A 27,475-nucleotide genomic window follows, 5' to 3' on the forward strand; every position below is an offset into this window, starting at 1 on the left:
AATCGATAATGCAGGCTATTAGCATTGCTAGAAACTAAATATGTTCACCGTTTGGATGCATACTTATGCAAAGGATAATTAATATTGCAATTTAATAATAATATGTCACTACATCAATGTTGTTCACTAGCGATCCACATTTTTTACGCTCCTATGTACAAAAAAGTAAGTAATAATAACTTGTACATATTCATATGAACATACAAACACTATACTTATGTATTATATGTATGTCAGCAATATAAAAGGTAAGCGATAAGCGAAGTGAACGAAGTTCAGTGGCGGCAAAGTAACGTATACGCCTTGTGTGTATGACGCTATTCGTTATCTTCTAAAGATAAACAAGTTTGGTTTCGTATACGAAATTGTTTTAATTTGGATTAACTTAAAATTTTTCATTTTTGGTTGAACACTTTTTAGTCTATTTTTGCGTGCTTTTGACGAAATAATGAATGCTTTACTTTATATATGTGTATATTTTATTGCACAAATGTTCATTTATTTTCGAATCCGCTCATCTTTAGCACAAAATAAAAATATTAATTATGTTATCATCCATTAATAAATATGGGCCGCAAACAGTATATTCCTTAGTTTTAGTTATTCAAAATCAAATCTAACCACGTTTATTTGTTGGGTTATTTAAACACCTCGACGCGCGCAACTCATCTGAGGAGAAATGACACTTTGCACAGGTGCTGACATCGGCCTCAGTGATTGTTCGGTTTCTACTGTAGTTCGGTAGTTCTCTATGGTGAATTTGTTGTTGTATGTTCTATTGTGTTGAAATATTCATATTTCTTGTTCTACTGATAGTAACATTTTCTATTTTTTTATATTTTCATATTGTTATTGTGAGCTTGTGAGCTTTATCAGTAAACGTTCTACACAACTTTTATTAGATTTAGCTCTCTATCCATGTTGAGGAGCGTTAATATTATTACTGAAATAAGACTATACTCAGAAAATACATATTTAGTGACCGGTTCTCTATTTTAAACAATATGAGCTGTCTCAATGTTTAGCTTAAAGGTATTTTTAAAATAATCATTACATAATTATTTCTTTGTGTTCATACACATGTGTGTATGCATGTGGCTTATGATAACATATACATACAAACATATGTATGTACCTATTATAATAACACAACGATTACCCTCCTTCCGCCCAATTGCCGCGAGGGGCGTAATCCGCATTTGAGCGGAATTAGCCGAGTCATGAAAGGTAAGAGCTTTTTTAAAGTGTCAAGATCTGAAACTGCTCAGCTACAGAAAAAAAGGTTAAGAGTTAAAATCTACGTTTTAAAATATTGTCACGATTTTATTTATTAAGAGAAGACAATATTGTATTTTTAATTTTAAAAAGTAAGTCAGATAAATAAAATGTATAGAAATAGGAACTAAAATCATAACATATGCGGCGAAATGGTACGTTTAGAGTAAAATTTGAGGATTTTAACAGTAAGGGCCTCAACTGTCAAACTGTCAACTGTCAAAAAGGTAACCGTTATATTAAATTTAAATTTGGATAAGAGAAAGGAACTGTAGAATTTTTACTAGGAAACTTCTAAGCGCCCGTAGATTTATAAATTTCAAACGTATATGGCGGTAGACTGAACCCAGAATCCTATCGAAAATGCCTTAAGACGAACAGTAAAATTTGTTTTTGAATAGAATTGGTAACTAGAGTTCCATACCACAGAACCATATTCCAATATTTATTTACTTACTTAAGTCTATGCCCACCTTAAATATAATTGATCATTGGTATGTGAGGTAATTAATTCTACTCACAATTTTCACTTTTTGATAATTGAGTGACTCGTATTTGGTCTAGCGAATTGCCCAACAGCTTAGCCACCACTTCCTCCACATATTCGCGTATTTTCGTTTTTTGATCTGAAGTAATAGCAAAACAATTTGCTCCTACTTGGCTTACGCTTTCGAAATCTGTAAGAATATATGAAAATTCGTCAAAACAGAAAGATTAAAATGCACATATGTATATGTATACATTTCATCGTTTTCATATTACATACATTAGGCGGCTTTACAATTACAGTGGCGGACAAAAGTCTACATACACCCCCTATTTCCATTGATAGGAGAGTACAAAAAGTTTTTAGAAAAATGTATTTATACAGTTTTGTTCTAATATTTAATATAATAACAATTAACTAAAAAATTCATTATTTAACATAAAACAACAAATTTATGGAAGAAAAACTCAAAAATTGCTTTGACAAAAGTCTACATACAGTTCAAATCTCATACTTTGTACATTGTAATATTAACAGTAAGGTAACGTTAGCCTTTTTCTTTTATTTCAATATGTTTATTGTTTGATATTTATTGAATTTAGTTGTGGTTTAAACATTTCAATAGCTATAATGAAATATCAATTGATGTAAAAAATTTGGTGATAAAAGAAAGAAAAGAAAAAAAATATATGGTGAAATTTCTAAAATTTTAAACTTGAGTCGAGCAACAGTACCAATGGAAATAGGGGGTGTATGTAGACTTTTGTCCGCTGTACATCAAATAACACTCACTTGTGGAACCTTCATTATAATCTTGTATCGGTATGTAAATTTCACTTCGTGCTCGCACTGGATACGAATGGTTTTGGCGGCTGAAGAACATTTGTTCTGTTATCCAAGACTGTGTATGTGTAAGCGAGTCCTTCGAGAAATGGCATATTTGACATTCCCGCCGACCAGATTTTGGAACGAAATTTGAGCATTTGGTAGCGTGACATATTCTTTTCTTGCATACGAAGCACGTAATAAAGCTAATGCACATTAGCAAAGTTAAATAACAATTATATAATAACTTTTGAAAACATTCCGTAGAAGAGCATACCTTTTAGAATCAATTATATTGATTGGACAGGAGCAAACATTACAAATGTTATCAATCACAGGTTCCTTTTTAGCGATTCGTCCTTCACCAATTTTACTAAAATATGAGAGATAGTTCAATTAAATGTCAAAAATGTAAAGTATGAAGAACTAGTTGTATTACGATCTGGTAGATATAACATTGCACAAAAAGAATATTGAATAACGGAGTTTGGTTCATCTAACGGTGGTTTGTAACACCTAAAATCAATCGATATATTATATGTAAATATATAAATGATTAGGATGACGAGACGAGTTGAAATCCGGGCTAGTTTAGGTCCATCCGTCCAATTTTTTCGGCACCTCCCCCAACAGTGCGACAATGGTGGAAATAAGATGATAACTTCGCCCACTACCCATATAACCGTTATGTAGAAATTAAAAAACTTACGTATTGACCTATGTATGCGAGTGTAAGCCGTATAAGTATTAGGTATTTGGTATATATTAGGTATGGCAAGGGCGAGGATTGGCCTGGTCTTAGTTTATCGCCTCATCATCCTGAACATTTATATATACAGGTATAATTTTATATCCTACTCGGATCGGATCATTTGTCTCCGAGTATTCGTTCAAGCAAAATTTGACTGAGCGCCTACGCTTTAGAAGGCTTTAACTCAAAGCTGTTTGAGATATCGATTTCATATTTGAAAGGTAAACCCTAGGGGGCAGTGTAATTTTTTGTTCGACCCATATTATGAGCTTAAAGAGTTACTAAACTAAGGAACGAATGTTCATTTTATTTTATTTCATAATATTCGATCGGTATGGAAATCTATATACATATATAATAGAAAGTTGTGTTAGTTACACCATTTGTAACTCAAGAACGGCTGAACCGATTTGGTTGAAAATTGGTGGGGACGTAGCTTAGAACCAGGGTAAGGACATAGAATACTTTTTATCTCTTTATGTTAAAATTTAATACAACTCATAAATACAAAAATGATATTTCAAATCATAATAATATATTATAACTGGCTCAGTAATTAGTCGTTGAGTATGTGCATCCGAAAAAACTGATGTCATAACCTTTCCAGCCGACTTTTTGTCTTTCCACGCCTGAGAACCGGTTCATCATGTGTAGTCCAGTAGAATGACTGTCGATTGGCGTCTACTGCCTTCATTATCACCGGTGGTCATTTCTCCTCTTTCTAACTTAGCGAATCTCTTTCCCAAGTTGATTCACAAAAATGCTATATCTCATTAACTAATAGCAATAACCCAACTAATAGAAATCATATAGATGGTAGTAGTAATATTATCTATGTATCAGCCACAGTGAAGCGTGGACGGGTCCTCTCGTTAATTAATAATACAGCTTTATTAATTTTGTTACAATCTAACTGAACATTTAAATCACTTCAAAATACCTTATTATGGTTTATATATGATTAATATCCATATTTTTACATATATATATTTTTTCACATTAATTTTTCTTAATATAATATTGTTTGTAATTGTTGTGGTCTGTTTGCTAGATTTTTCCAGCAACTTTCCTGCTCCACATACAGTATACATATTCTATATAACGTCACAGACACTATTTGTAACAAATTTATTTTGTAAAAGAATAGACTTAACTTTAAATGCAGTAATCGACTCAAAACTACGAGGATGTCCTCTAATGTCATATTATACACTACTTTTTCTCCAATATTAGTCGTCGTTATACGTCTTCTCCCCGTATAATAAAAACTCCTTATAACGTAAAAAAATGTGTGGTCCCTTGAATATCGTTCCATAGAGTTTCCACTGTATACGTATAAAATCCTTAATACTTTGATACTTTCCCCTTCCACAACTACATATTATTTACACCTTTAGCAGATGACCCTTTCGACCTGCCTTCGCTGCTGTTGTTGCACACGGAATTGGGTTACTTCTTCCTGTTCTAGACGCCACACTTGGTGTCGATAGTGTGTCTGTCTTCGTATCCATCGTTCGTAATTACTACGTAAATCTCCATAGTAGATGTCCTCTTCATATTCACTCCCATTGATATCGTTAGCTTCACTGCGTCCGAATACATCGACTCTACTAAGGTCAGTAAGAGTTAGCTTCCACAAGACCACTTCAAATGCGCAAACCATGAAAAGAAACATCAGCACGGTCAAATTTACATGGTTAACGGCTATTAGCCTTTCCCAGTTGGCGTTAAACGTTGTTATTAGTACCATATTGCCGGAAGCGTGATATGGTTTCTCTGGAATTATTCTTCTTTTGCTTTTATAATTTATATAGTATGGAATGTCTAAAATTGATTCCAGTTATTGTGGTTACTTTTTTAAAAATTTTGGTTTCTTTCGAGACTTCTTAAAAACGTTTGTTGCAATATTATGTTTGTCTACACAACTGATTCGTGTTTCTTCAATGCTAACGCTTTTGCACAAAACTGTTTGTAATAACATACTTCGTTTGTTTGCCTGCGCTGCGTATCTAGCGACCGATTAGACCGACAAGCGCTGTCGCGATGCCTCTTGTTGTTTGCTCTGTCATTTTAAGACACACACTCGCTTTCTTTGACTGTTGACAACGGTGGTTGCCTCTCAAGTAAATGAGTAGGATTTTTTGGTGATTATTATCTATCTCTGGTCCAACTATTTTATTTTATATGAAATTATTTATTTTATATAAATATTTGGCGCTCGCAACATTCATTTACTCTGATATTGAACAATACCAACAAAAAAGTATTAAAAAACTTTCACCCGTATGCACAAATACAATTAGTATCTGTATGGTATAATCAAAATTTCTGTACCTTACGCCAGCAAAGTATAAATCAAGTCTGGAAAATTTACTTCCTCATTTCTTCAAAATTTTTTATTTCGTTTCAAGACGTTAAAGCAGCTAAACCTGTTAAGTCAGCATTCGATTTCCGCATACACAATATAATACACTCTTATTCGCATATATTTGCGTCTACATCTGATATACTGTTTTTATACTCTTGCAACCAGTTGCTACAGAGTATTATAGTTTTGTTCACCTAACGGTTGTACGTATCACATAAAACTAAGCGTGATGTAAATATATAGGGTTATATATATTTATATATAAATGATCAAGGTGACGAGAAAAGTTGAAATCCGGGTGACTGTGTGGCTGTCCATCCGTCTATCCGTGCAAGCTATAACTTGGTAAAATTGAGATATCTTGATGAAACTTGGTATGGGGGGTTCCCTAGTACAAAAAAAAATCGAGTTCGTAGATGGCCACGCCCCCAAATCGCCATTAACTGAAAACCTATTAAGTGTCATAACTAAGCACTAAATTTAGATATAAAACTGTAATTTGGCATAAGAGATCGCAGTAGCAAGAGCACTTGTGAGAAAAGGTTTTGAAAAGGTGGGTGTAGGCCCGCCCTCTAATAAGTTTTATGCACATATCTCCTAAATTACTAAAGCTAGAATAACCAAATTTTCTCTGCGTAAATATTATAAGAACTTCTACCAACACTGTGAAAAAGGATTAAAGCGGAGGATAATCCCGGCCACTCCCTATATAACGGTACTGTGCAAAACCACTAAAAACGCAATAGATCAATAACTAATTACGCTAGAGACATTAAATTTTATCTCCAAAATGGTAAGAATGGGCTTTATGAAACCTGGGAACGGGATAAGGGACGAAATCGCACCACAACCACGCCCTCTTCCCATATAAGACCAAGCTAAATTCCACTTGATTCTTTCACTTTTCAGTACGCAATTCAAAAAGGAATTAAAAAACGAAGTAAAATAATTCTTATAAAGTATGCCAGCTCACGACCAAAAATTGTCCAAATCCAACACAAAACTATTCAACCCCTAGGTACCGGAGATGAGAACCCTATTTGACTTTTGACCGAAAATATCGTTCAATCTGTAATATAGGCGAATGAAATTCAGTTAGAATCCTTTCCTGACAATAGTATTTCTTTGTATCAAATCGGGTCAATACTTCCCTGAGCCCCCATATATCTAATATGAAGATTTTCGAACCTCTAAGTGACTTTATACCGCATACATCGGCCATTGTTTGAGTTATCTCAACGAAAATTACTGACCATATTTTACTCATAAAAATATACTTTTGTGCTTAAAATAGATTCAAACTAGGGCGAAAACTTGACCCACCCCCCATTTAACTAATATCAGGATTTTCGAACATCTGGCTGACTTTGCTTCATATGATTGTATGTAAGGAACCTAATGACATCCAAGGAACATTATTTGAGTATATGGCATATTAGTGGTATGCGGGATAAGCAAAAATAGATAAAATAGGGTCGATACTACCCCTACTCGCATATGCTAAATATAATGATTTTCGTTTTTCTAACAAACCTTACGTCGAATATGTCGGTCAGTTTATGAGTTATATACAGTATATGTATGTATATATAAAATTGCTTGGATTCCGTGGTTGAAATTTTACGCTTTGAGGTATTTCCCTGGCATTAATTTATCCAAGTTGCAAGAGTATAAAATGTTCGGCCGCACCCGAACTTAGCCCTTATATATATGTATGTGTACATATTTCTACGAATATTGGTTGGAAAATATTGTGTGTGGTTAGTTCACAATTAATTAAAAATGAAGAAGTAAGGATTTGACGAACCCTCGTTCCCTCATTTTGAGAAAAGTAATTGATTCATTTTTACCAGCCCTTATATACTATAACAATTTTATTGTTGTTCTGACTGTACAAAAAGGGACATATAGTATGCTCTATATATTTTTTTCTTTCAATTATTATGTGGAAAATAGTGACATAATAATTGTTTTTAATGTTAGGACTGAATCTTTTTAAAACAACACAAAATTATAATTTGCCTTTCTTTCAAAATAGGTCTTAGTTTAAGCGATTAGCTTCTCATTGTCGCTAAATTTCTTTTTAGGGAGCATTTTCTTGAAGTCGGAGGAGAAGATTTGGAGAAACCTATAGACGCGGAGTTATTCCGATCTTCAATTCATGTTACAATCATTTTCATTGGTTCTGGGATACTATACATTATCTCGTTGAAGCAGCACTTCAAATAATGCTATATACTGGTACGTAATAGTTCTTTTATTTTCAAGGTAGTTCATTAAAAATTATTCAATAGCCTTACTGACTGTTGCGTCTTGGAATCGGTTTCCTCTATTTGGAATAACCAAGTCGTGTTTGGTTTGTGACACCGCGTGCATGGATCTTTCCCTTACCCAAATATTAATGAACGACATACATAGACGAATTGTCGGTTTTCTCAATCAACACTGATATTGCAGAATGGCGGAAAATAATAAACGCAACAAATAAAGGCATACACAGAATAACAACTACTAATATCTTGACAACCAACGATTTGACAGGGAAAATTACTTTGGAAACCAGGACTACTGACGGAGTCCACGTCAAAAGCAGCCATGAATACCCACCAGTGTACTCCTTCAGCACAAGAAAAGAAAGAAATCCCTAAGTCAAATAATGAAAAGTGAGTACTAGACAAAGTTAGAAAAAAGGTAAGAAAAAAGAAAATCACTACATAGTATAAAATATAATCGTTTTTTTTCTTCCTAAGTCCCTTTGTACGCTTAAATCTTTAAAACTACCCAAGGGATTTTGATGCGGTGATTGAAGAGGAAGATAGAGTGATTGACCGATCCATTAAATAGTGGAGAAATAGTGTACGAGATTTTGCAAATTAATGTACTAAATATTGTACACATTGAAAATGTCTACAGAAAACTCCGCAATGGTATATGTTGTATATATGTATATGTTTACCCTCAAAAAGCAATGCTTTATTAACACACGAATTGCTTTATGATCCATTTTTTTGTAATCTAACACAAGTTGCTTCACAAAAATGCTATATCTCATTAACTAATAGTTCTAATCTGACTAATAGAAATCATATGTAAGTATATAACAGATGGTAGTAGTAGTATTATCTATGTATCAGCCACAGTAAAGCGTGGACGGGTTCCCTAGAATAAGAAGAAAATTATAAATGATTAAGAATTAGATGAAGAGAAGGAAAAGTTAGAGGCTAACTACATCTTTCAACCAATCGACACCTCCAACGGTTTTCAAAAGAGGAAGCATGGTGGTGCGGAGAATGGAGTCATGTGTAGAAGTTCACATGATCGCCATTCACTTGGGAGTGGCCAGAAACAATTCTTTTACATATGACTCAAGCAGCTCACGACTTCCGGTCTTTGACCAAGTATCCTCTGGGTAGCCTAAGGACATCCATTTGAAGGCGAGCTAAAGTGAGATGGCGAAATATCCCCTACATTGGGTTCTGCGCTGGGTTTGGGTCCCGCCACGTAAAAAAAACATCCCCGGTGAATAGTTATAACCACCCTGGGATGAGAGACCCCCCTTTTGATGACGACCATGAAAAACGAAATTCCTTATTTCGAATACGAATTGAGGGCATGCACCTGGAATGTCCGGTCCCTTAATTGGGAAGGTGCCGCTGCCCAGCTGGTTGATGTTCTCGTGAAAATAAAGGCTGACATCATCGCTGTACAAGAAATGTGATGGACGGGACAAGGACAGAGACGAGTAGGTCCTTGTGGCATTTACTACAATGGCCATATAAAGGAGCGCATGTTTGGTGTGGGATTCGTGGTGGGAGAGAGACTCCGTCGCCGAGTACTATCATTTACTCCGGTGAATGAACGTCTAGCCACAATCCGCATCAAAGCGAGGTATCATATCTCTGATTTCCGCCCACGCCAAGACGGAAGAGAAGGACGATGTGACCAAAGATACCTTTTATGAGTGCTTGGAGCGCACTTATGAGAGGTGCCCCCGCCACGATGTCAAAATCGTGCTTGGCGACTTTAACGCCAGGGTGGATAAAGAAGGTATCTTTGGCACTACGGTCGGTAAGTTCAGCATCCATGAGGAAACATTCCCACCCGTCTCTGTGCAGCAAAAAACGCACGCCAACAAGCACAAGGAAGGTTCGACGTCGAGAAGCTGCAATCACAACAGACAGCCGAATGATTTTCTACTCGGCTTGCACTTCTGCTCTCAGGGAGCACTCGTCAACAACTCGGCATAAGGGAACTGTGGGACGGCATTTCAAACTCCTTACGTACAGCTGCAACCGAAACCATTGGATTTCGGAAAGTGCAAGAGAACAGCTGGTACGATGAGGAGTGCCGCGTCGCAGCGGAAAGAAAACAGGCTGCCTACCTCGCAACGTTACGATCGACCACAACACGTGCGGGATGGGATAGATACCGAGAGTTGATGAGGGAAGCGAGACGCATTTGCAGACAGAAAAAGAAAGAGCCCAAATTGCGTGAGTACGAAGAGCTTGATAAGCTGGCCGACAGGGGTAATGCTCGAAAATTCTACGAAAAAATACGGCGGCTTACAGAACGTTTCAAGACCGGAACATACGGTGGCAGTGACAGTGAACGCACAACATCAGGAGAAGGCGAACCCGATTCCCCAATCGATGACGATGGAGCAGACGTTTCATTGCCCGACCATGAAAAAGTTCGAATAGCAATTACCCGCCTGAAGAACAACAAAGCGGCGGGGACCGATGGATTGCCGGTCGAGCTATTCAAACACGGCGGCGAAGAACTGATAATGAGCATGCATCAGCGTCTTTGTGAAATATGGTTGGCCGAAAGCATGCCCAACGATAGGAATTTAAGTGTACTATGCCCAGTCTATAAAAAAGGAGACCCCACAATCTGCGCCAACTACCGTGGGATTAGCCTCCTCAACATCGTATATAAGGTTCTATCAAGCGTATTGTGTGAAAGATTAAAGCCCGCCGTCAACAAACTGATTGGACCTTATCAGTGTGGCTTTAGACCTGGCAAATCAACTACCGACCAGATATTCACCATGCGCCAAATCTTGGAAAAGACCCGTGAAAGGAGAATCGACACACACCACCTCTTCGTCGATTTCAAAGCTGCTTTCGACAGCACGAAAAGAAGCTGCCTTTATGCCACGATGTCTGAATTTGGTACCCCCGCAAAACTAATACGGCTGTGTAAGCTGACGTTGAGCTTGATATTGATATCATCGGCTTCAACACCCGCGCCGTTAGTTAGTTCTGCTTTCTCCAGACTGGACAAGGAAGCAAAACAAATGGGTCTGGCAGTGAACGAGGGCAAGACGAAATATCTCCGGTCATCAAACAAACAGTCGTCGCACTCGCGACTTGGCACTCACGTCACTGTTGACAGTCATAACTTTGAAGTTGTAGATAATTTCGTCTATCTTGGAACCAGCGTAAACACCACCAATAATGTCAGCCTGGAAATCCAACGTAGGATAACTCTTGCCAACAGGTGCTACTTCGGACTGAATAGGCAATTGAGAAGCAAAGTCCTCTCTCGACAAACAAAAACCAAACTCTATAAGTCACTCATAATTCCCGTCCTGCTATATGGTGCAGGGGCTTGGACGATGACAACAACTGGTGAGTCGACGTTGCGAGTTTTCGAGAGAAAAGTTCTGCGAAAGATTTATAGTCCTTTGCGCGTTGGTCACGGCGAATATTGCATTCGATGGAACGATGAGCTGTATGAGATACATGACGACATTGACATAGTTCAGCGAATTAAAAGACAACGGCTACGCTGGCTCGGTCATGTTGTCCGAATGGACGAAAACACTCCAGCTCTGAAAGTATTCGACGTTGTACCCGCCGGGGAAGCAGAGGAAGAGGAAGACCTCCACTCCGTTGGAAGGACCAGGTGGAGAAGGACCTGGCTACGCTTGGAATATCCAATTGGCGCCACGTAGCGAAAAGAAGAAACGACTGGCGCGCTGTCGTTAACTCAGATATAATCGTGTAAGCGGTGTCTACGCCAATTAAGAAGAAGAAGCCTGGTGATCCTTGGTGGAGCGTTGACCTCAAGAACCTGTAAATAGAAGTTTAATGATAGTTTTGGGACCAAAATTTGGCAACCTTTCAAAAAAATCTTGAAGTAATACAAAAAAACAGTCAAGAAAGCAAAAGCAGACTCATGACAGTCTTTCTGACCATCGACAGAAAGCTGCAAAGAGTTCACCAGATTAGGTAAGGTATTGTCCATTGAACATATCAATATATCCTATTTAAAAACGGCTAAGCATCTCAGCCTCATGCTCTGCAGGGGAATCCCTAGAAGAACTCATGAAACGCACTTCACTTGGTTCTCAGCAAATTTCAGCGGAGGTACAACTTCAACGACTAGCAAATACAGCGGCTATACGCTATAAACAGCTTCTTGCAGCGGGCACGGATAAAATTATTCTAATAATGATGTTGAAGCTAAAGGAACCAATGGTTCAAATGCTTGAAAAGATATATAAACCAGCATTCAACTACAATCAATCCCAACAGATGTGTTGCACGATTTGTTAAAGTATCACGTTCCATGTGAAATTTGTGGCAACTTTGGCAAAAGTACAGTTAAAAATTTGGCAATTGTTGCGCGCGAAGTGAAATAAATTGGAAACATAAATTTTGTGATTGCTCCACTGATATGGAAAATGAAAAGGCGAAATAGTTATTTACAAAAAAATATTTTATGTTTATTTTATAATATACATATGTATGTACATTCATATATCCAAAAATACATTTTAAGTTGACCATTTAAAGTTGACCCATTTGTTTCTAAAAAAAAAGAACAAAAGAAAACAATGTTTTTTGTTCATTTCAAAAATAATTTATTTTGGTCCAAGTGGATTTGTTTCAGCTAATATTTAAAAATTAGATCGCGTAAATGGGCACCTTTAGCTTTGACAGCTAAATGCACTCTTTTTTCGACATTTTCCATGACTTTGGCCAATGTTTCGGATGATATGGCGGCTGTTTCACGTCGAATGTTGGCTTTCAGTTGAGCTAAGGTCTTTGGCTTATTAGCGTATACCTTGGATTTCAAATAACCCCACAAATAAAAGTCTGGTGGCGTCAAATCTGGTGATCTCGGTGGCCAGTCAACATCACCATTTTTCGATATCAATCGCCCGGGGAAAAATGGTCGCAATAAATTGATTGTTGGTCGAGCTGTATGGCATGTAGCCCCGTCCTGTTGAAACCAGAAGTTATCCATGTCATTTTCGCGAATAATGGGTATCACAAAAGTGGTGCGAGAGATGTCTAATTCCTGAGAGCGGCGATAACTCGATGTCGATGGAGTCTCCTCAATACTGGCTCGTACAGCTTCGATATTTTCATCAGAACGTCTTGTGCGTTGTCTGGATGCATGACTGGCATTACTGAGATTACCGGTGTTCACAAATTTTGCGTATAAAGACTTAATTGTGTTCTTAACTGGAGCACTTTTCACTTTATTTTTTTTGCGAAACGCACGTTGAGTTAACACAATTGAAAAGTTATTTTGAATATAAAGCTGAACAATTTCAGCGCGTTCTTTTGGAGTGTACTGTTCCATGGTATAAATTGTCTTCGAATGACGCTTCTAACGCGGTATGACATTAGCCGATTTGTCAGCGCTGTTAAAAGTTACAGCGTTGCCAGATGGGTCAACTTTAAATGGCCTACCCTGTATTTCTGTTTATTTTATATTTCATCGAAAAATTTAGTAACAGCTAAAAAATGTATGGTACATTGTCGGCTGGAGCCGGAATTCGTTGCGGGAAGAGGAAGAAATCGGTTCGGCAAATTACTCGAAAAAATGGAAATGTGGACACGGAAATCACGCAATAGAAGGAAGTTCTCCAAATGAAATTTATAAACTTGCTTGCGTCGTACAAACTTGTGTGTGTTATACTTATTTAATATTCCTGAAATGACTGTGATTTTATTTATTAAATATTAACAGCATACACACATATTAGGTTTTTTTAATTTTTTTTTTTAACTCTTACCCCCTCAAATGTTAGTGTTTGACAAACAAAAAATCCTCCCTCAAGCCAGGCGCTGTAGCTTAATTCTAAGGGATCGCTATTTTTTTTTTTTTTTTGGTTCCCATACATTTTACATATGTTTTTGTTTTTTTATTCAAACTAAAATTTTACCAACTAATTTTCGTTTCTTTCAGAGGATCGAAGGTTGAGGTTTTGTTCTTTAAAGTATTTTTCTGTTTTTATTCGTGCAAGTTGCAAGAGTATAAAATGTTCGGTTGCGAACTTAGCCTTTCCTTACTTGTTTTGAATCGTTGATAATTGTAACTGTACACTAACTTTTCCGGGAAAGACGCAGTGAATTGCACGGAAATATCTTCTGGAGTTTACTTTAGTTAATATCAAAAGCGAAACATGAAATCATCTACGATTAGCCTCAACATATCCAGTGTAGTGACTTTCGACTTTCCGTTTGACATTATATGTATGACTGTCAATATTTTTAGTGATATTTATATGAAATTAAATGGATACGTTTTCTTCTCCACAATGTTATTTTATAATCAGTAAGATTTCACAATTGATATGTATTTTCTAACTTCCATTGAAAGTGATTTGCACATTTCCAAAATCTCGATACACAAAGAATTTAGGACAATAATACATGAGTAATGGATAATTAATGGCATTTTCACTTAATTTTTAAATGAAAACCTAATGCATTCAAAAATAGATTTTTTTTGAATAGGAATAACGGACATTTTCAAGATGAACGATAGTGAAAAGGAAAAACTCATTTGAGCGGTTAAAATTTTTTGTGATATACATATATGTACATATGTATTATATATCTATACTTACTCAATTATCGTCTTGGCGCCCGACGTTAGTAAATAAACCCCGCCAATGACTCCGATAACTGCGCTGATGCCTGCTAACAGGTTGTTGCATTTGTTGTGTGGTGAAATTTCCGCGACTTGCATTTGATGGCAGATTATATAAACTATTCGGATTCGTATGTTAACACACAGAGAGAGTGAGAGAAGTTACATACTATAAACATACATACTTTCACATTTACATATGTACATACATATATTATATACAGCTGATATTTTTGATGTAGTCAATTGTGCAGCACTTTTCTTTTAGCCGTTTTACGTAATATATAGATTTTTTTTAAATTTCTGATTTATAAATATTTTGTAATTTGACCTTTACAAAAATGGTAGCACTACCGCAAAAAGATTTTTGTGCTTTATCTATAACCTATTTAGCACATCTACCAAACAATTTGTTTTAAAAAAATATGATTATCCAAAAATACTTAAAACGGGAACATGTAACGTTTTCTATGTGTGCGATAAAATAGTAGGTAAGTTGGTAAGACCGCTGTAAGCGTCCCCACACTGCAACTGAACTAAGCAACATAACGTGTGCCGCGCTCTTTCTTAGTAGAGTGCATCTGCATTTTAGAAGCAGCTTTAGTAGATTAAAAATTAGGGAGTGGTAATAAACATAATCATTGCCTAAAATGTATGGTTTTCAATAACTTTTTACATTCGGGTTCATAATCTCATAATACTAAAATTTAGTCATAATGGAAAAACGCTAAGCTGTTTGAATGATTTATGCAAATATTTTAACTGTTGTTTTTTTTTATTTACTCCGTGTATCGTGTGTAAACAAAACTGTTCCAGTTTATTGGTCTATCTCATTTGCTGCTTTTAAATAATGGATATATTTTGTACGGTAACATATGTACATACATATGTATACGCCAGTTGAATGTGAGTACGTGAAATATTTTAACTAAATGACAGCGCTGTAAAAGTAAATAAACTATTGTACGAGGTCTGTTCGAAAAATAAGTGAATTTTCAAATTTCGCGGGCTACAAACATTCGTTTATCGATTTTTATTATGTTTTGTTGGCCACCCGTCTCGAACATATCGCTCATTTACATGAACAGTGTCATAACTCAAACAGGTTGATTTTGTAAGGTGATTGATTTAAAGTTTTCAATTATCTCTCATTTAGCAAAAATAGAAAAACACAATAAGTTTATTGAATAATAATATGTAATATATTAAATAAAATATATCAGAAGTGGACTAAAAAGGGCGTAAAAAACTTTTGTTTTGGCAAAAACGTCTTCTACTTTGATTTATGACGTTATTTGTGAAAAATACATTTTTGCAGAGAAAAGGTCATGAAAATTTACACACAAAATATCTCCAAACTTCATCCTGGCACAACTGAGATGTATGTTTGTTGTGGTTCAAAAATGATATGACATACGAAGAGGAATACGTCGCATTCTTAAGTATCTCGTCTGTTTATTTTTCTACGCATCATATCGTCACCTGAAATGCGAAATAACGTAACAACATTTTCGGAAATTCACAGTGGCATGAATGAAACCCGAAATAAAATGGAACATGAGTAAAAAAAATTTAATAGTGGTTAAAACTGGTTTATATCTGAGCGCAGATCCTAAAAATGTTGAACATATTTAATATTACGTATATAATTTGATGTAGTGAAGCGTAATCAATAAGACACTCAATTTCGAATTTTTTGATGATACGTTATTTTGCATTTCAGGTGACGAAATGTACTTATACGCAAAATGGACAATGACATTGTGCACATTTCTGCATACTCAACTTAAAAATCGTGTTTTTTGAGTTACTCGTATGATGGTTATAAACCACATTATGGATTAGTTATTTCTTCTTCAAATATTACTTTGTAGACATACGTCATATTATAAGCTTAACGTTTTATGTTTAATTGACTGATTACGGCGAGGAGTTTAGAAAATGTAATATTAGCGTAATTGCATAATTTTGAAATAGTTTCTATCGTCGTTTGCATTACTTTTTAGGTAATTATGTACATATGCATGAAAAGGTCTATGTATCTATGTATGTATATATGTATGTACCATATGAATGTATGTTTGTATATTATTACCAATTTTTCCCACACAATAGTTAAATATGCAATGTTTGAAGACACTTTATAAACATTTGTTGATTAATGGCCAGAGTAGAGTATTTAATTAAAATTATATTACATAACTACGCATGTTGAAAAATAAATTAAACGTGCTGATTTTACCGTCGAGAATATATGTACATATGTATGTATTTGAGCGCACATATACGCTTATCCCAATTTATTTATGTGTGTATATGTAGAATTGTATATAGGTACATATGCATATGTATGGATGTAGTATGTATATTCTTTCGAAATAATATTGGCTTATTACGTTAACACAAATTTTGAAACGCACTATAGCTTTAAAGAGGCTAATTGAAATCGAGCATAGACTTTCTTACCGCGAATATGTTATTTACGTAAGTTTAAAATAAAACCAAAAATATATCGCGGAGTTGTTCACCGTACTTATCGTGATTCACAACTAGTCCAGCAAGCCGTGTCTCGTTTATCACTAAGCACTGAATTTAGAAGCTTTTCTTTAAACTTTCATGTTTATTAATTTCTTATTCTTATTTGGATTATCTCTATTAGATTTTTTGTTCACTACTAATAAATTGCGGAAAGAGCGTCACACAAACACGAACACAACTTCATTAATGCGAATGCCCAGAAGCCGATTGCATTTCCACATAATACGTATACGTGCAGTTATTTGATAAACAATTAGTTTTTAAACATACATATATAGATCCTCATAAAGTTGATATATGAACAAATTCTGTAGATAAGAATAAAAGTTCCACAAAAAGTCAAATGACTGAGTAAGATAAGGAAAGCTTTTATTTCAATTAAGATTACCTGTAGAAAGCTCTCAATTGTAGCAATGAAGTTAAAGGTTTATTAATACCGTGTTGGCTTTAGCGGCGAGTTAATTTTGTTTCAAAATACTTTAAATGCTTCTTATTGAGAAGTAAATTTGTTAACAATTAAAACGACATCTTTTATATTATAGGTAATGAATTACATACTTATTTTCTTCTTTACAAGAATGAAATTACATTATAATCTATAGGTATGCTTTTCTTCTGTTTTATATTTTTTCAATAATGACACTCTTTTAATAAAAAAGGAGTATATATAGATTATACAACATATTTTTTTAACGTAATAAATAGTTCACGTTTTCGTTGAACTGCAAAAACCGAACTGTTTTAAATTGTCGATCTGACTTTTCAACCCTTTGAACTTTTACTATTCAAAATACATTTACATTGAATTGTTGGAAAAGTAAAGGTAAACTAAAGCCTACATACATATACATATATTATTAATAAGTGTAAACTGAAAGTGTAGTCGCGTGATTTGAAAAACAGTCGCTTGCTCATTTGAGAAACGTTTGTCTCACACATATTACTACATTATGTTTAATTTACATATTATAATGACAATCTGCTACTTTGAATGAATTGTATTGTTTAGATTTTGATATTCAACAGTCCCGAACTTCAAAAGATTTTCGTTCTTATGGAGTGTAGGCATTATCGAAGACTTATTTAAAGCATTTTCATCATATCCTAATACACTAACCTGCACTGTTAAGGGAAATTCTAAGTCTTCAAGAAAATCTAAGCATATAGACCAGGCAAGTTCAAAAGAGACAAAAAGTGGTTCCGAAATAATTTACTGCTGTGAATACATATGTACATATGTATTTTAAAATAATGAAATGGAATAAAGCCACACAAAAATGTCATCCATCACATCTTACTATTGCATAGCTAGACAAAAAATCGATAAGCAAAACCTTAAAGAGGCATTTTAACGCTTACCATATTAGTATCTCAAGTAACATTTTTGCAATTTATGTAGGTATAGATACATATATGTAAAGGGTGATTTTTTAAGAGCTTGATAACTTTTTTTTTAAAAAAAACGCATAAAATTTGCAAAATCTCATCGGTTCTTTATTTGAAACGTTAGATTGGTTCATGACATTTACTTTTTGAAGATAATTTCATTTAAATGTTGACCGCGGCTGCGTCTTAGGTGGTCCATTCGGAAAGTCCAATTTTGGGCAACTTTTTCGAGCATTTCGGCCGGAATAGCCCGAATTTCTTCGGAAATGTTGTCTTCCAAAGCTGGAATAGTTGCTGGCTTATTTCTGTAGACTTTAGACTTGACGTAGCCCCACAAAAAATAGTCTAAAGGCGTTAAATCGCATGATCTTGGTGGCCAACTTACGGGTCCATTTCTTGAGATGAATTGTTGTCCGAAGTTTTCCCTCAAAATGGCCATAGAATCGCGAGCTGTGTGGCATGTAGCGCCATCTTGTTGAAACCACATGTCAACCAAGTTCAGTTCTTCCATTTTTGGCAACAAAAAGTTTGTTAGCATCGAACGATAGCGATCGCCATTCACCGTAACGTTGCGTCCAACAGCATCTTTGAAAAAATACGGTCCAATGATTCCACCAGCGTACAAACCACACCAAACAGTGCATTTTTCGGGATGCATGGGCAGTTCTTGAACGGCTTCTGGTTGCTCTTCACCCCAAATGCGGCAATTTTGCTTATTTACGTAGCCATTCAACCAGAAATGAGCCTCATCGCTGAACAAAATTTGTCGATAAAAAAGCGGATTTTCTGCCACTGATTTTGGTAATAAAATTCAATGATTTGCAAGCGTTGCTCGTTAGTAAGTCTATTCATGATGAAATGTCAAAGCATACTGAGCATCTTTCTCTTTGACACCATGTCTGAAATCCCACGTGATCTGTCAAATACTAATGCATGAAAATCCTAACCTCAAAAAAATCACCCGTTATGTATACGATATTATCTTAAATTGCACACAGTAGGATTATGTACATGGTTTTTAAACTGATTATAATTTATTTAATAGTTGCATACTTGAAATATAGGTGTCAGAAATATATTGATCTTTAAATGTAATGATTGTAATTAAGAGGTAACTATAACTCACCTGAGACGTTCGCGCAACTGTCGGTATTGGGTTTGCTGCCGATCTAACGCGAATAGGATGAGACGACACTGTTGCAGCCGCTCGTATCTCAATTTCCAACTTATTTCTTCTTTAGAGTATTTGCTGATGCCATTGTCGATGCTAACGAAAGTGGCAAGTTTACCATTAAAGTCAACGGCATCATTGCCACTCACGCTATCAATATCTGTACCGATAATATCAGTGCCACTCTTAAGTGTTTTAATATTTTCTGTTTTAGAGGTTAATTTTTCATCCACTACTGAAACATTACCAGTAAAGCTGCTGGAGCCCATACCTATGCCGCTATCGAAGCTGTATTCAAGTAAAGCTGGACTGCATGATATTTTTCCTCTTTCCGTATCGATTTTCAGTTTTGAACTTCTACGGCTACGGATTTGACCGTTGAGCTCTGTGTTACAAGCTGTATCTGCACTAGTAGGATAACAGTTGGAGGTGTTGACAGTGATGTTGCTGTTACTAAATCCCCGCTGTGATGAAATGGTAGAGACTTTGTCTCTTGGAGCTATTGAAGATGTGACACCAACTATAAATCTCGCTAATGCAGACATTCCTTATTTTCACTTTCTAACAAAATTGTGCCATATGTACCCACATTTATTCATAATGATAGGCATTATCCCGTAGTGCTTTGTCTCACAAATTGCGAATAGTTTAATACTTGATTGGAAGATATAAATATCGTTTCACTTTCCTTAGTCATAATCAATAGTAAATTAATTGGAATTGGAAGTCTTCACTTTTTCACATAATTTCATTATACGGAAATTTCAGATGCGAGTGACCCATGTAATTAGTTGCGCCACTATGCCAAGACATCTTTGGTCTGTCTCAATTAAATACCTTCACACAATTATCTTACGCTCTCATACCAATGAATATATTGTACACACTTTTGTACACATACTATATTCAATTGAATCTATACAAATTGTCTGTTTTTTTTCATTCTTCACTGAATTTGTCTCTTACTTGTTTCGTTTACTTGCTTTTGTAGCATCCAGTATATATGTAAGTACATACATACATATGACTGTACTTATTATTTATATTTAACTTCTACATCTCTCCGTGATAAGGGAAAACTTGGTCAAAAGTACGTTAGTAAACAAGAAGATCTTATAAATACTTAACGTAATCGCTTACTATGCGTAATATCAAAAATGTACGCCCGCAAAATAATAATTTACTCTAAAAGGTTTTGATAACAGGTTTAAATGTGCGAGGAAAAGTCAAGTATGTACAAGTATGTATATGGATAAAGTACCGTCCTTCTGTAGTGGCAACGTAGTTGTTACTACAAGTATTCTCATTTGAGCAATGTTGCTGTTTCAATGTAAAAGAAAACTCACCACCGCTTCTAGCATCCGTAAATTGGATTTTTTCGGTAGAAACGAGTCAGCTCTCTCAAACGCAGGGTTGTCAGTCCCCATATTTTGTACTAATTAAAAAATAAACTTGAATATATCTGAAATATTCTTAAATAAACTCAAAATTACAGTAGAATACAATTATTTATAAATAGATAGATTATTTTTATACTCTGGCAACACGTTGCTACAATAATAAACAATAATAACTGATCAGGATGATGAGACGAGTTGAAATCCGTGCAATCTATATATGAATAAAAATTGAGATATGTCGATGAAAGTTGGAATAGGTAAAAACGTAAAAAACGTACGAGTTCGTAGATGGACGTAATCAGCCCATTGCCACGACTTTAAATTTTTGTCTGGTATTCAATTAATTAAATGCATTTGTAAAGTTAACAGAAACTAAATAAAATACTACTGTGACAGAAAAATTTGTACCAGACAGAAAAGTTGACATTTTTGTCGTACCAAGACCATACTCTCCCATTAGATTCTAAACGATTTATTTTATTTTATATAATTAGCCTATCTAATTGAGCCAATATCACATACAATTAGCATGTCACATTACAATTAAATGTTCTCTGAATTTTACTAAGGTTCTTCACATTCCACCACCAATTAACATGAGTAAAGTCAGCCAAATGTTTGAAAATTCGATTATAAGTTATGTACTTGTAGATATTAAGTCAAGTTTTCACCTGATTAGGCCCAAAACTTTTAGTAAAATACGTATTCTGTTTTCATTAAGATAATTCACAATTGACCGGTATGATATTATCCGAAAGTTCGAAAATCTTTATATAAGGAGTATGGGAGACCCGATTCAACCAATTTCTGACATTCAGACAAACTATTATCAGGAATGGACTTTCTCCAAATGTAAATTATATATCTCACATTTCACATATTTTCGGTAAACAAAGGCCCACATACTCGGTAACCAGGGGATTGAATAGTTTTGGTTAGATTTGGAAAACTTTTGGACATATAGTGGCACACTTGAAAGACATTATTTATGGAAAGTTTTATCTCGTTATATTAATTGGTGCTTTATTTGTATACCGAACGTGAAATAATTACAAATTGTATTATATGGGAAGAAAGAGTTGTTGAAGTCAGATTTTCGTAGTTGTTATCACACGATGACATAGGAATATCAAAAAAAAATGTACATATGTACCAACTTTGGTTGAAATCGGTCGGGTAGGTCTCGAGATATGGACTTACACCTAAATGTATGTAGGTATTTCTCATAGTCTAAATTTGATACCAGCTCGTATAAAGCCTTCTCATACCATCTCGAGTGTAAAATTGAATATCTCTGACGCAGTCATTTACTGATTTATCGCCCTTTTAGTAGTTTTTAAGAAACCCAATATGTGGGAAGTGGACAGGGCTATCACCCGGTTTAAATTTTCATATTATTGAAGAAGGGTTGCAAAGTTTTGTCCTATGTAAATTTAGGTGATATTGCTTATTGGTATTTATTGATAAATACCACTTTTCAAAGGTTTTTAAATCGCAGGTATCCCTCCTTTTTGTGATACAGTTTTCACGGACAGACAGTCTCTCGGATTTCAACTCGTCTCCTCATTGTGATCATTTAAGTATATATAACCATATATGTATATCTCCTTTAGTTTTAGGCGATACATACAACCATAAGGTGAAACAAGTAAGGAAGGGCTAAGTTCGGGTGTCACCGAACATTTTATACTCTCGCATGATGAAGTGATAATCGAGATTTCATTATCCGTCATTTACATATTTTTTTAAACGTGATACCTCAGCTCAAATACCGTATTTGTGTAAAGTTTTATTCCGCTATCATCATTGGTTCCTAATGTATATATTATACAGAGAAGACATCAGATGGAATTCAAAATAGCGTTATATTGGAAGAAGGCGTGGTTGTGAACCGATTGCACCCATATTTCGTACATATTATCAGGGTGCTAAGAAAATATTATGTACCGAATTTCATTGAAATCGGTTGAGTAGTTCCTGAGATATGGTTTTTGGTCCATAAGTGGGCGACGCCACACCCATTTTCAATTTTTAAAAAAAGCCTGGATGCAGCTTCCTTCTGCCAATTCTTCCGTAAAATTTTGTGTTTCTGACGTTTTTTGTTAGTCGGTTAACGCACTTTTAGTGATTTTCAACATAACCTTTGTATGAGAGGTGGGCGTGGTTATTATCCGATTTCTTCCATTTTTGAATTGTATATGGAAATGCTTAAAGAAAACGATTCTGTAGAGTTTGGTTGACATAGCTATAGTAGTTTCCGAGATATATACAAAAAACTTAGTAGGGGGCGGGGCCACGCCCACTTTTCCAAAAAAATTACGTCCAAATATGCCCCTCCCTAATGCGATCCTTTGTGCCAAATTTCACTTTAATATCTTTATTTATGGCTTAGTTATGACACTTTATAGGTTTTCGGTTTCCGCCATTTTGTGGGCGTGGCAGTGGGCCGATTTTGCCCATCTTCGAACTTAACCTTCTTATGGAGCCAAGAAATACGTGTACCAAGTTTCATTACGATATCTCAATTTTTACTCAAGTTACAGCTTGCACGGACGGACGGACAGACGGACGGACGGACAGACAGACATCCGGATTTCAACTCTACTCGTCATCCTGATCACTTTGGTATATATAACCCTATATCTAACTCTTTTAGTTTTAGGACTTACAAACAACCGTTATGTGAACAAAACTATAATACTCTCTTTAGCAACTTTGTTGCGAGAGTATAAAAAACTACTATACTTGTACTCTGTAGCAACATGTTGCAAGAATATAAAAATTTAATTTTAATTAACACTTTGGTGGCTCACTGTATATACATATACATATGTACATAACAATATTCATATTCAGTTTTGAAAGAATCTTTGGGGGATACTTGTTCTTCCGACAGTTCCAACACGTTCACAAAAGATGTGCAAATTTCATATTTTCTGCCAAATTAAATTGAAGCGCTTTAAATGAAGCGCTTATTTCAAAGGTACATTGTTTTTATTGATGTTAAGTTTGTTAAATGTTGTTTTCTTTTGATACATGACAACTAACTGTAAAATGTATAAATTAATGTGATGTTTTAACTATTTTAACTGTCATGGTTTCGTCGATACCCTTCTGGTAATTTTTATGTCAACAATGCACCACTTTCTTGTTTCTTTTTGTAACCAGAAGTTAACTGACAGATGGCTGTTAACCAGACATTCAGAAAACGGCTTAAATTGATTTCGCGATGTACGTCTGCTCTTTCGTCAGTTTATCTGTACATCCGATTACTCGTGTAAAAAAAGAACAGAATTATAATTAGGAAGCTCGCTATCTTAAATGAGCGGGATAGGGTGACTATCGCCCCACGAAATAATTTTTATTGAAATTCACTTAAACTGTAATGAAACTCAAATTTGACACAGAGAGTCACAGAATGAGATCGAACATATCGTTATGCACTTTTCGGATGGGAGCGTTCAAAAATATTGTACAATGGATATTGAACTCCATGTACCGAATTTATAGATTTCTTATTTCAGTTTTATTTAACTTAATAAGTGTATTGACAATACCTCTAATATTTAATAAATTTATGTAAGATTGTTGCATTTGGGTAATTTGGTACCATGAATGCATTCAATCCACTATTATCTTTCCTTAGTTACCATATGATGAAAACACCGATATCCATTTGTTCGTTTCAATATTTTTACATCGTATTGGAACTCCATTAGTATGAACATGATATATAAGTATATCATGTTAGTATACTATACATGTACATATGTATATATGTACATACATATGATATTTTATAACAATTGTCAAGTTTCCAAGATTGTCTTATACATACATACTTATGTACGTATCCATACCACCTTACCTAAAATCAAATGTATATACATATATCAAAAAGGAGTTCTTCGCGAAAAGAGTACAACCCGGTGTTGGATCGGCCAGGATTGAAATTGAGTAGAATTGAAATTTTATTTAATTTTACTGAAATTCTATGAAACAAGCCATTCCAATAATACAACATATAAATACATATGTATGCGGTCAAAAAGTAAGAACCATCGGATCCACCTAAAATACTTTCTTTTTATATACATACATGTATATACATATGTACAATGTACGTTGGGTAGTCGAAAAAGTATTTTCGTATATTGTCAATAGATGTCATTGCAGTCGTACATATGTACATATATCTCCAGGGCTGCTCACATTTTGTCATACCATATAGTGTTGGAAAGGTGAGATTTTAAGCTTCATTTTACCAAAAAAATAAATTCGGGGAAGTTAAAAAAAGTTACAGCTGTTCAAAAATGAGTGAAAATAATGAAGAAATTCGCAATATAATATAATATATAAAAATTAAATGAAAATGGTACATATTTGCTTATTTATTTATTATTAAAAATAAAAAAAAGTAAGTTTGATTAGAAATACGAAAAGACTTTTACACTACAAAATACATATATAGCTTATATCCTAACATGCAATATATACATATGTATGTACAGGTACATGGTTGTGCACACATAATTCAAATTAAACTGGTGTGTTTTCATAATACCCCACCCGTCCTCTTGGTACCAATTAGTTTATTTGCACTAATGGATTTACATATATCTTAAATTAACTAGTGAATTCAAGGTTCTGAGGTTTTCCTGAGGATCAGTAGTTTATGGCAAAGTAAATGAGAAAAAGAGAACGTTATTTACCATACGTTATTTTATTGAAATTATGTATGTACATATATAGCTTGCGTGGGCGTAGTGGCCAATTCACATACGACTTTCCTCGCTTTGCTTGACAACTCATATTTTAACAAAGAAGCGAAGAAAGCAAAGGGTATGTCAGAAAGAAAACTATACAGTCCGCGTTTCTCTCTAATAAAAATGGCTACTGTTTCTTGGCAAAGCGTAAAATGGTGAAAGTTTTGCTTCGCTTTGCTTCGTTTTGCCTCGATTTGAACGAATTCTTTCAAAAGCATATATCGAATTTAAGTATCAAAACAAACGTCTGAAACAAAGCCAAAGTTGTGTGTGAATAAACCTTAGTCGTAGTATTGCGCTTAATAAGCTTCAAAGAACACCATAGCATGAGTTTGATTACGTTGACAGTCCTCATCGTTTGTTGTGTTGTTTTGTCGGATAGAAGTAATTCAGCTAGCGTATTACTATGTACACTTACGCAAGTTGTGTAGTTTCAGCTTTAGTCACATTTAAGGCCTTATTCATATCGGGTATTTCTTAAAAATAAAATTAAATGTTTTCTAAAAACTTTCGTCGATGTTAAACAGCAATATTCATTATTGTATATTAAACGATTACTAGTGATTTTCATGTTAAAGCAACTGATGCTCTATGCTAAATACTTGTAGGCTCAAGTCATGTTGATCACTTATGCAAAATATAGTGTGCAGCATTATATTCCTCCCATCATTGAATTGATGTAAACCATTCCTATTGCTTATATACATACATACATATCTACTCAGTATGTGTGTATGTACATTCATGCTCACCTTTTTTATTCCCACAAATTTACATATAAGAGTTTGCGACAGTATTGTAATGCGAGGAATGTACTAACATAAATATGTACATTGTAACATATGTATGTTTTTATTAGTTTGTTCTCTGAATTTCATTACGTGCTATAGTCATTCTTTACATTTGACCGCAGTACATACTTAGTTTTTTTTTCATTTTCATGTATAAAGTTACTATGAGTATTTATATGAAATACCTAAAGCAAGCACAACAATGAGAAAATGCCAGAGAATCACAATGATATTATACGTGTCCGTAGCCGAAAATTACATCCCAAACAAGTTTTTCAATATTCAAAACCGTACGAACACTAAACGATCACACGAGCTTGTCTGACTTAACCAACAGACTGGTAGTGGCATACTAACCATAAAGCGCGGCAATGAGGACGGGAACTTTTGGAGTAATGGAGGTACTGCAAATGACATACCGGCGACGCGCAATCGCTATTGCTGGTGAAAAAGCAACTGGTAATGTAAATAGATCCGTTGTTGCTATTGTAATGTTGTCGTTAGTATTTTTGCCGCATCTGCTTTGGACGTATTTGTCGTCACTGCTAACTTCGTAGCCATAGCATGCTATACCCATTATTTTCATATACTGTTATCGTTTCTACTTATTTATCTTTACTTCCCTTTTCTGTTAGTTACGCCTTTAGGTATATACAACTGTAAAAAAACAGTGTTGCCGCAACGTCGAAAAGTATCTACATTTCATTTTCATAATCTCGCAACATGTTGCAATAGAGTATAATAGTTTTCTTCTCCTAACGGTACCTAAGGTCAAACGAAACCGTCATGTACTCGTATATGTATACAGCTGTATTCATTCAA

At 34.8% G+C, this 27,475-nt stretch overlaps 2 protein-coding genes across 2 annotated transcripts in view; both read right to left on the reverse strand.

Annotated features, from left to right (window-relative positions):
* The window catches only part of LOC105230684 (titin), a gene marked incomplete at its 3' end in the record, with an annotated part of 44,866 nt that extends 17,621 nt beyond the window's left edge, over positions 1–27,245 (reverse strand). Inside the window, 5 exon segments of the mRNA XM_049452769.1 lie at positions 1,797–1,952; positions 2,555–2,793; positions 2,865–2,960; positions 19,652–20,195; positions 27,011–27,245. Of these exon segments, the coding sequence (XP_049308726.1) occupies positions 1,797–1,952; positions 2,555–2,793; positions 2,865–2,960; positions 19,652–20,195; positions 27,011–27,239 (1,264 nt within the window).
* Positions 4,208–12,804, reverse strand: LOC105230683 (uncharacterized). The gene has a single exon (XM_011211625.4). It carries the CDS (start codon positions 5,086–5,088, stop codon positions 4,732–4,734), a length of 357 nt encoding a protein of 118 aa, XP_011209927.2. The 5' UTR covers positions 5,089–12,804; the 3' UTR covers positions 4,208–4,731.
* Positions 27,246–27,475: the final 230 nt, after the last annotated feature.

This window comes from Bactrocera dorsalis, chromosome 3, assembly GCF_023373825.1.
Source record: "Bactrocera dorsalis isolate Fly_Bdor chromosome 3, ASM2337382v1, whole genome shotgun sequence".
NCBI classification, from domain to species: Eukaryota; Metazoa; Arthropoda; class Insecta; order Diptera; family Tephritidae; genus Bactrocera; species Bactrocera dorsalis.

Excerpts from the sequence above, each read along its gene's own strand:
- LOC105230683 (XM_011211625.4), bottom strand. The coding sequence starts at position 5,088 with ATGGTACTAATAACAACGTTTAACGCCAACTGGGAAAGGCTAATAGCC.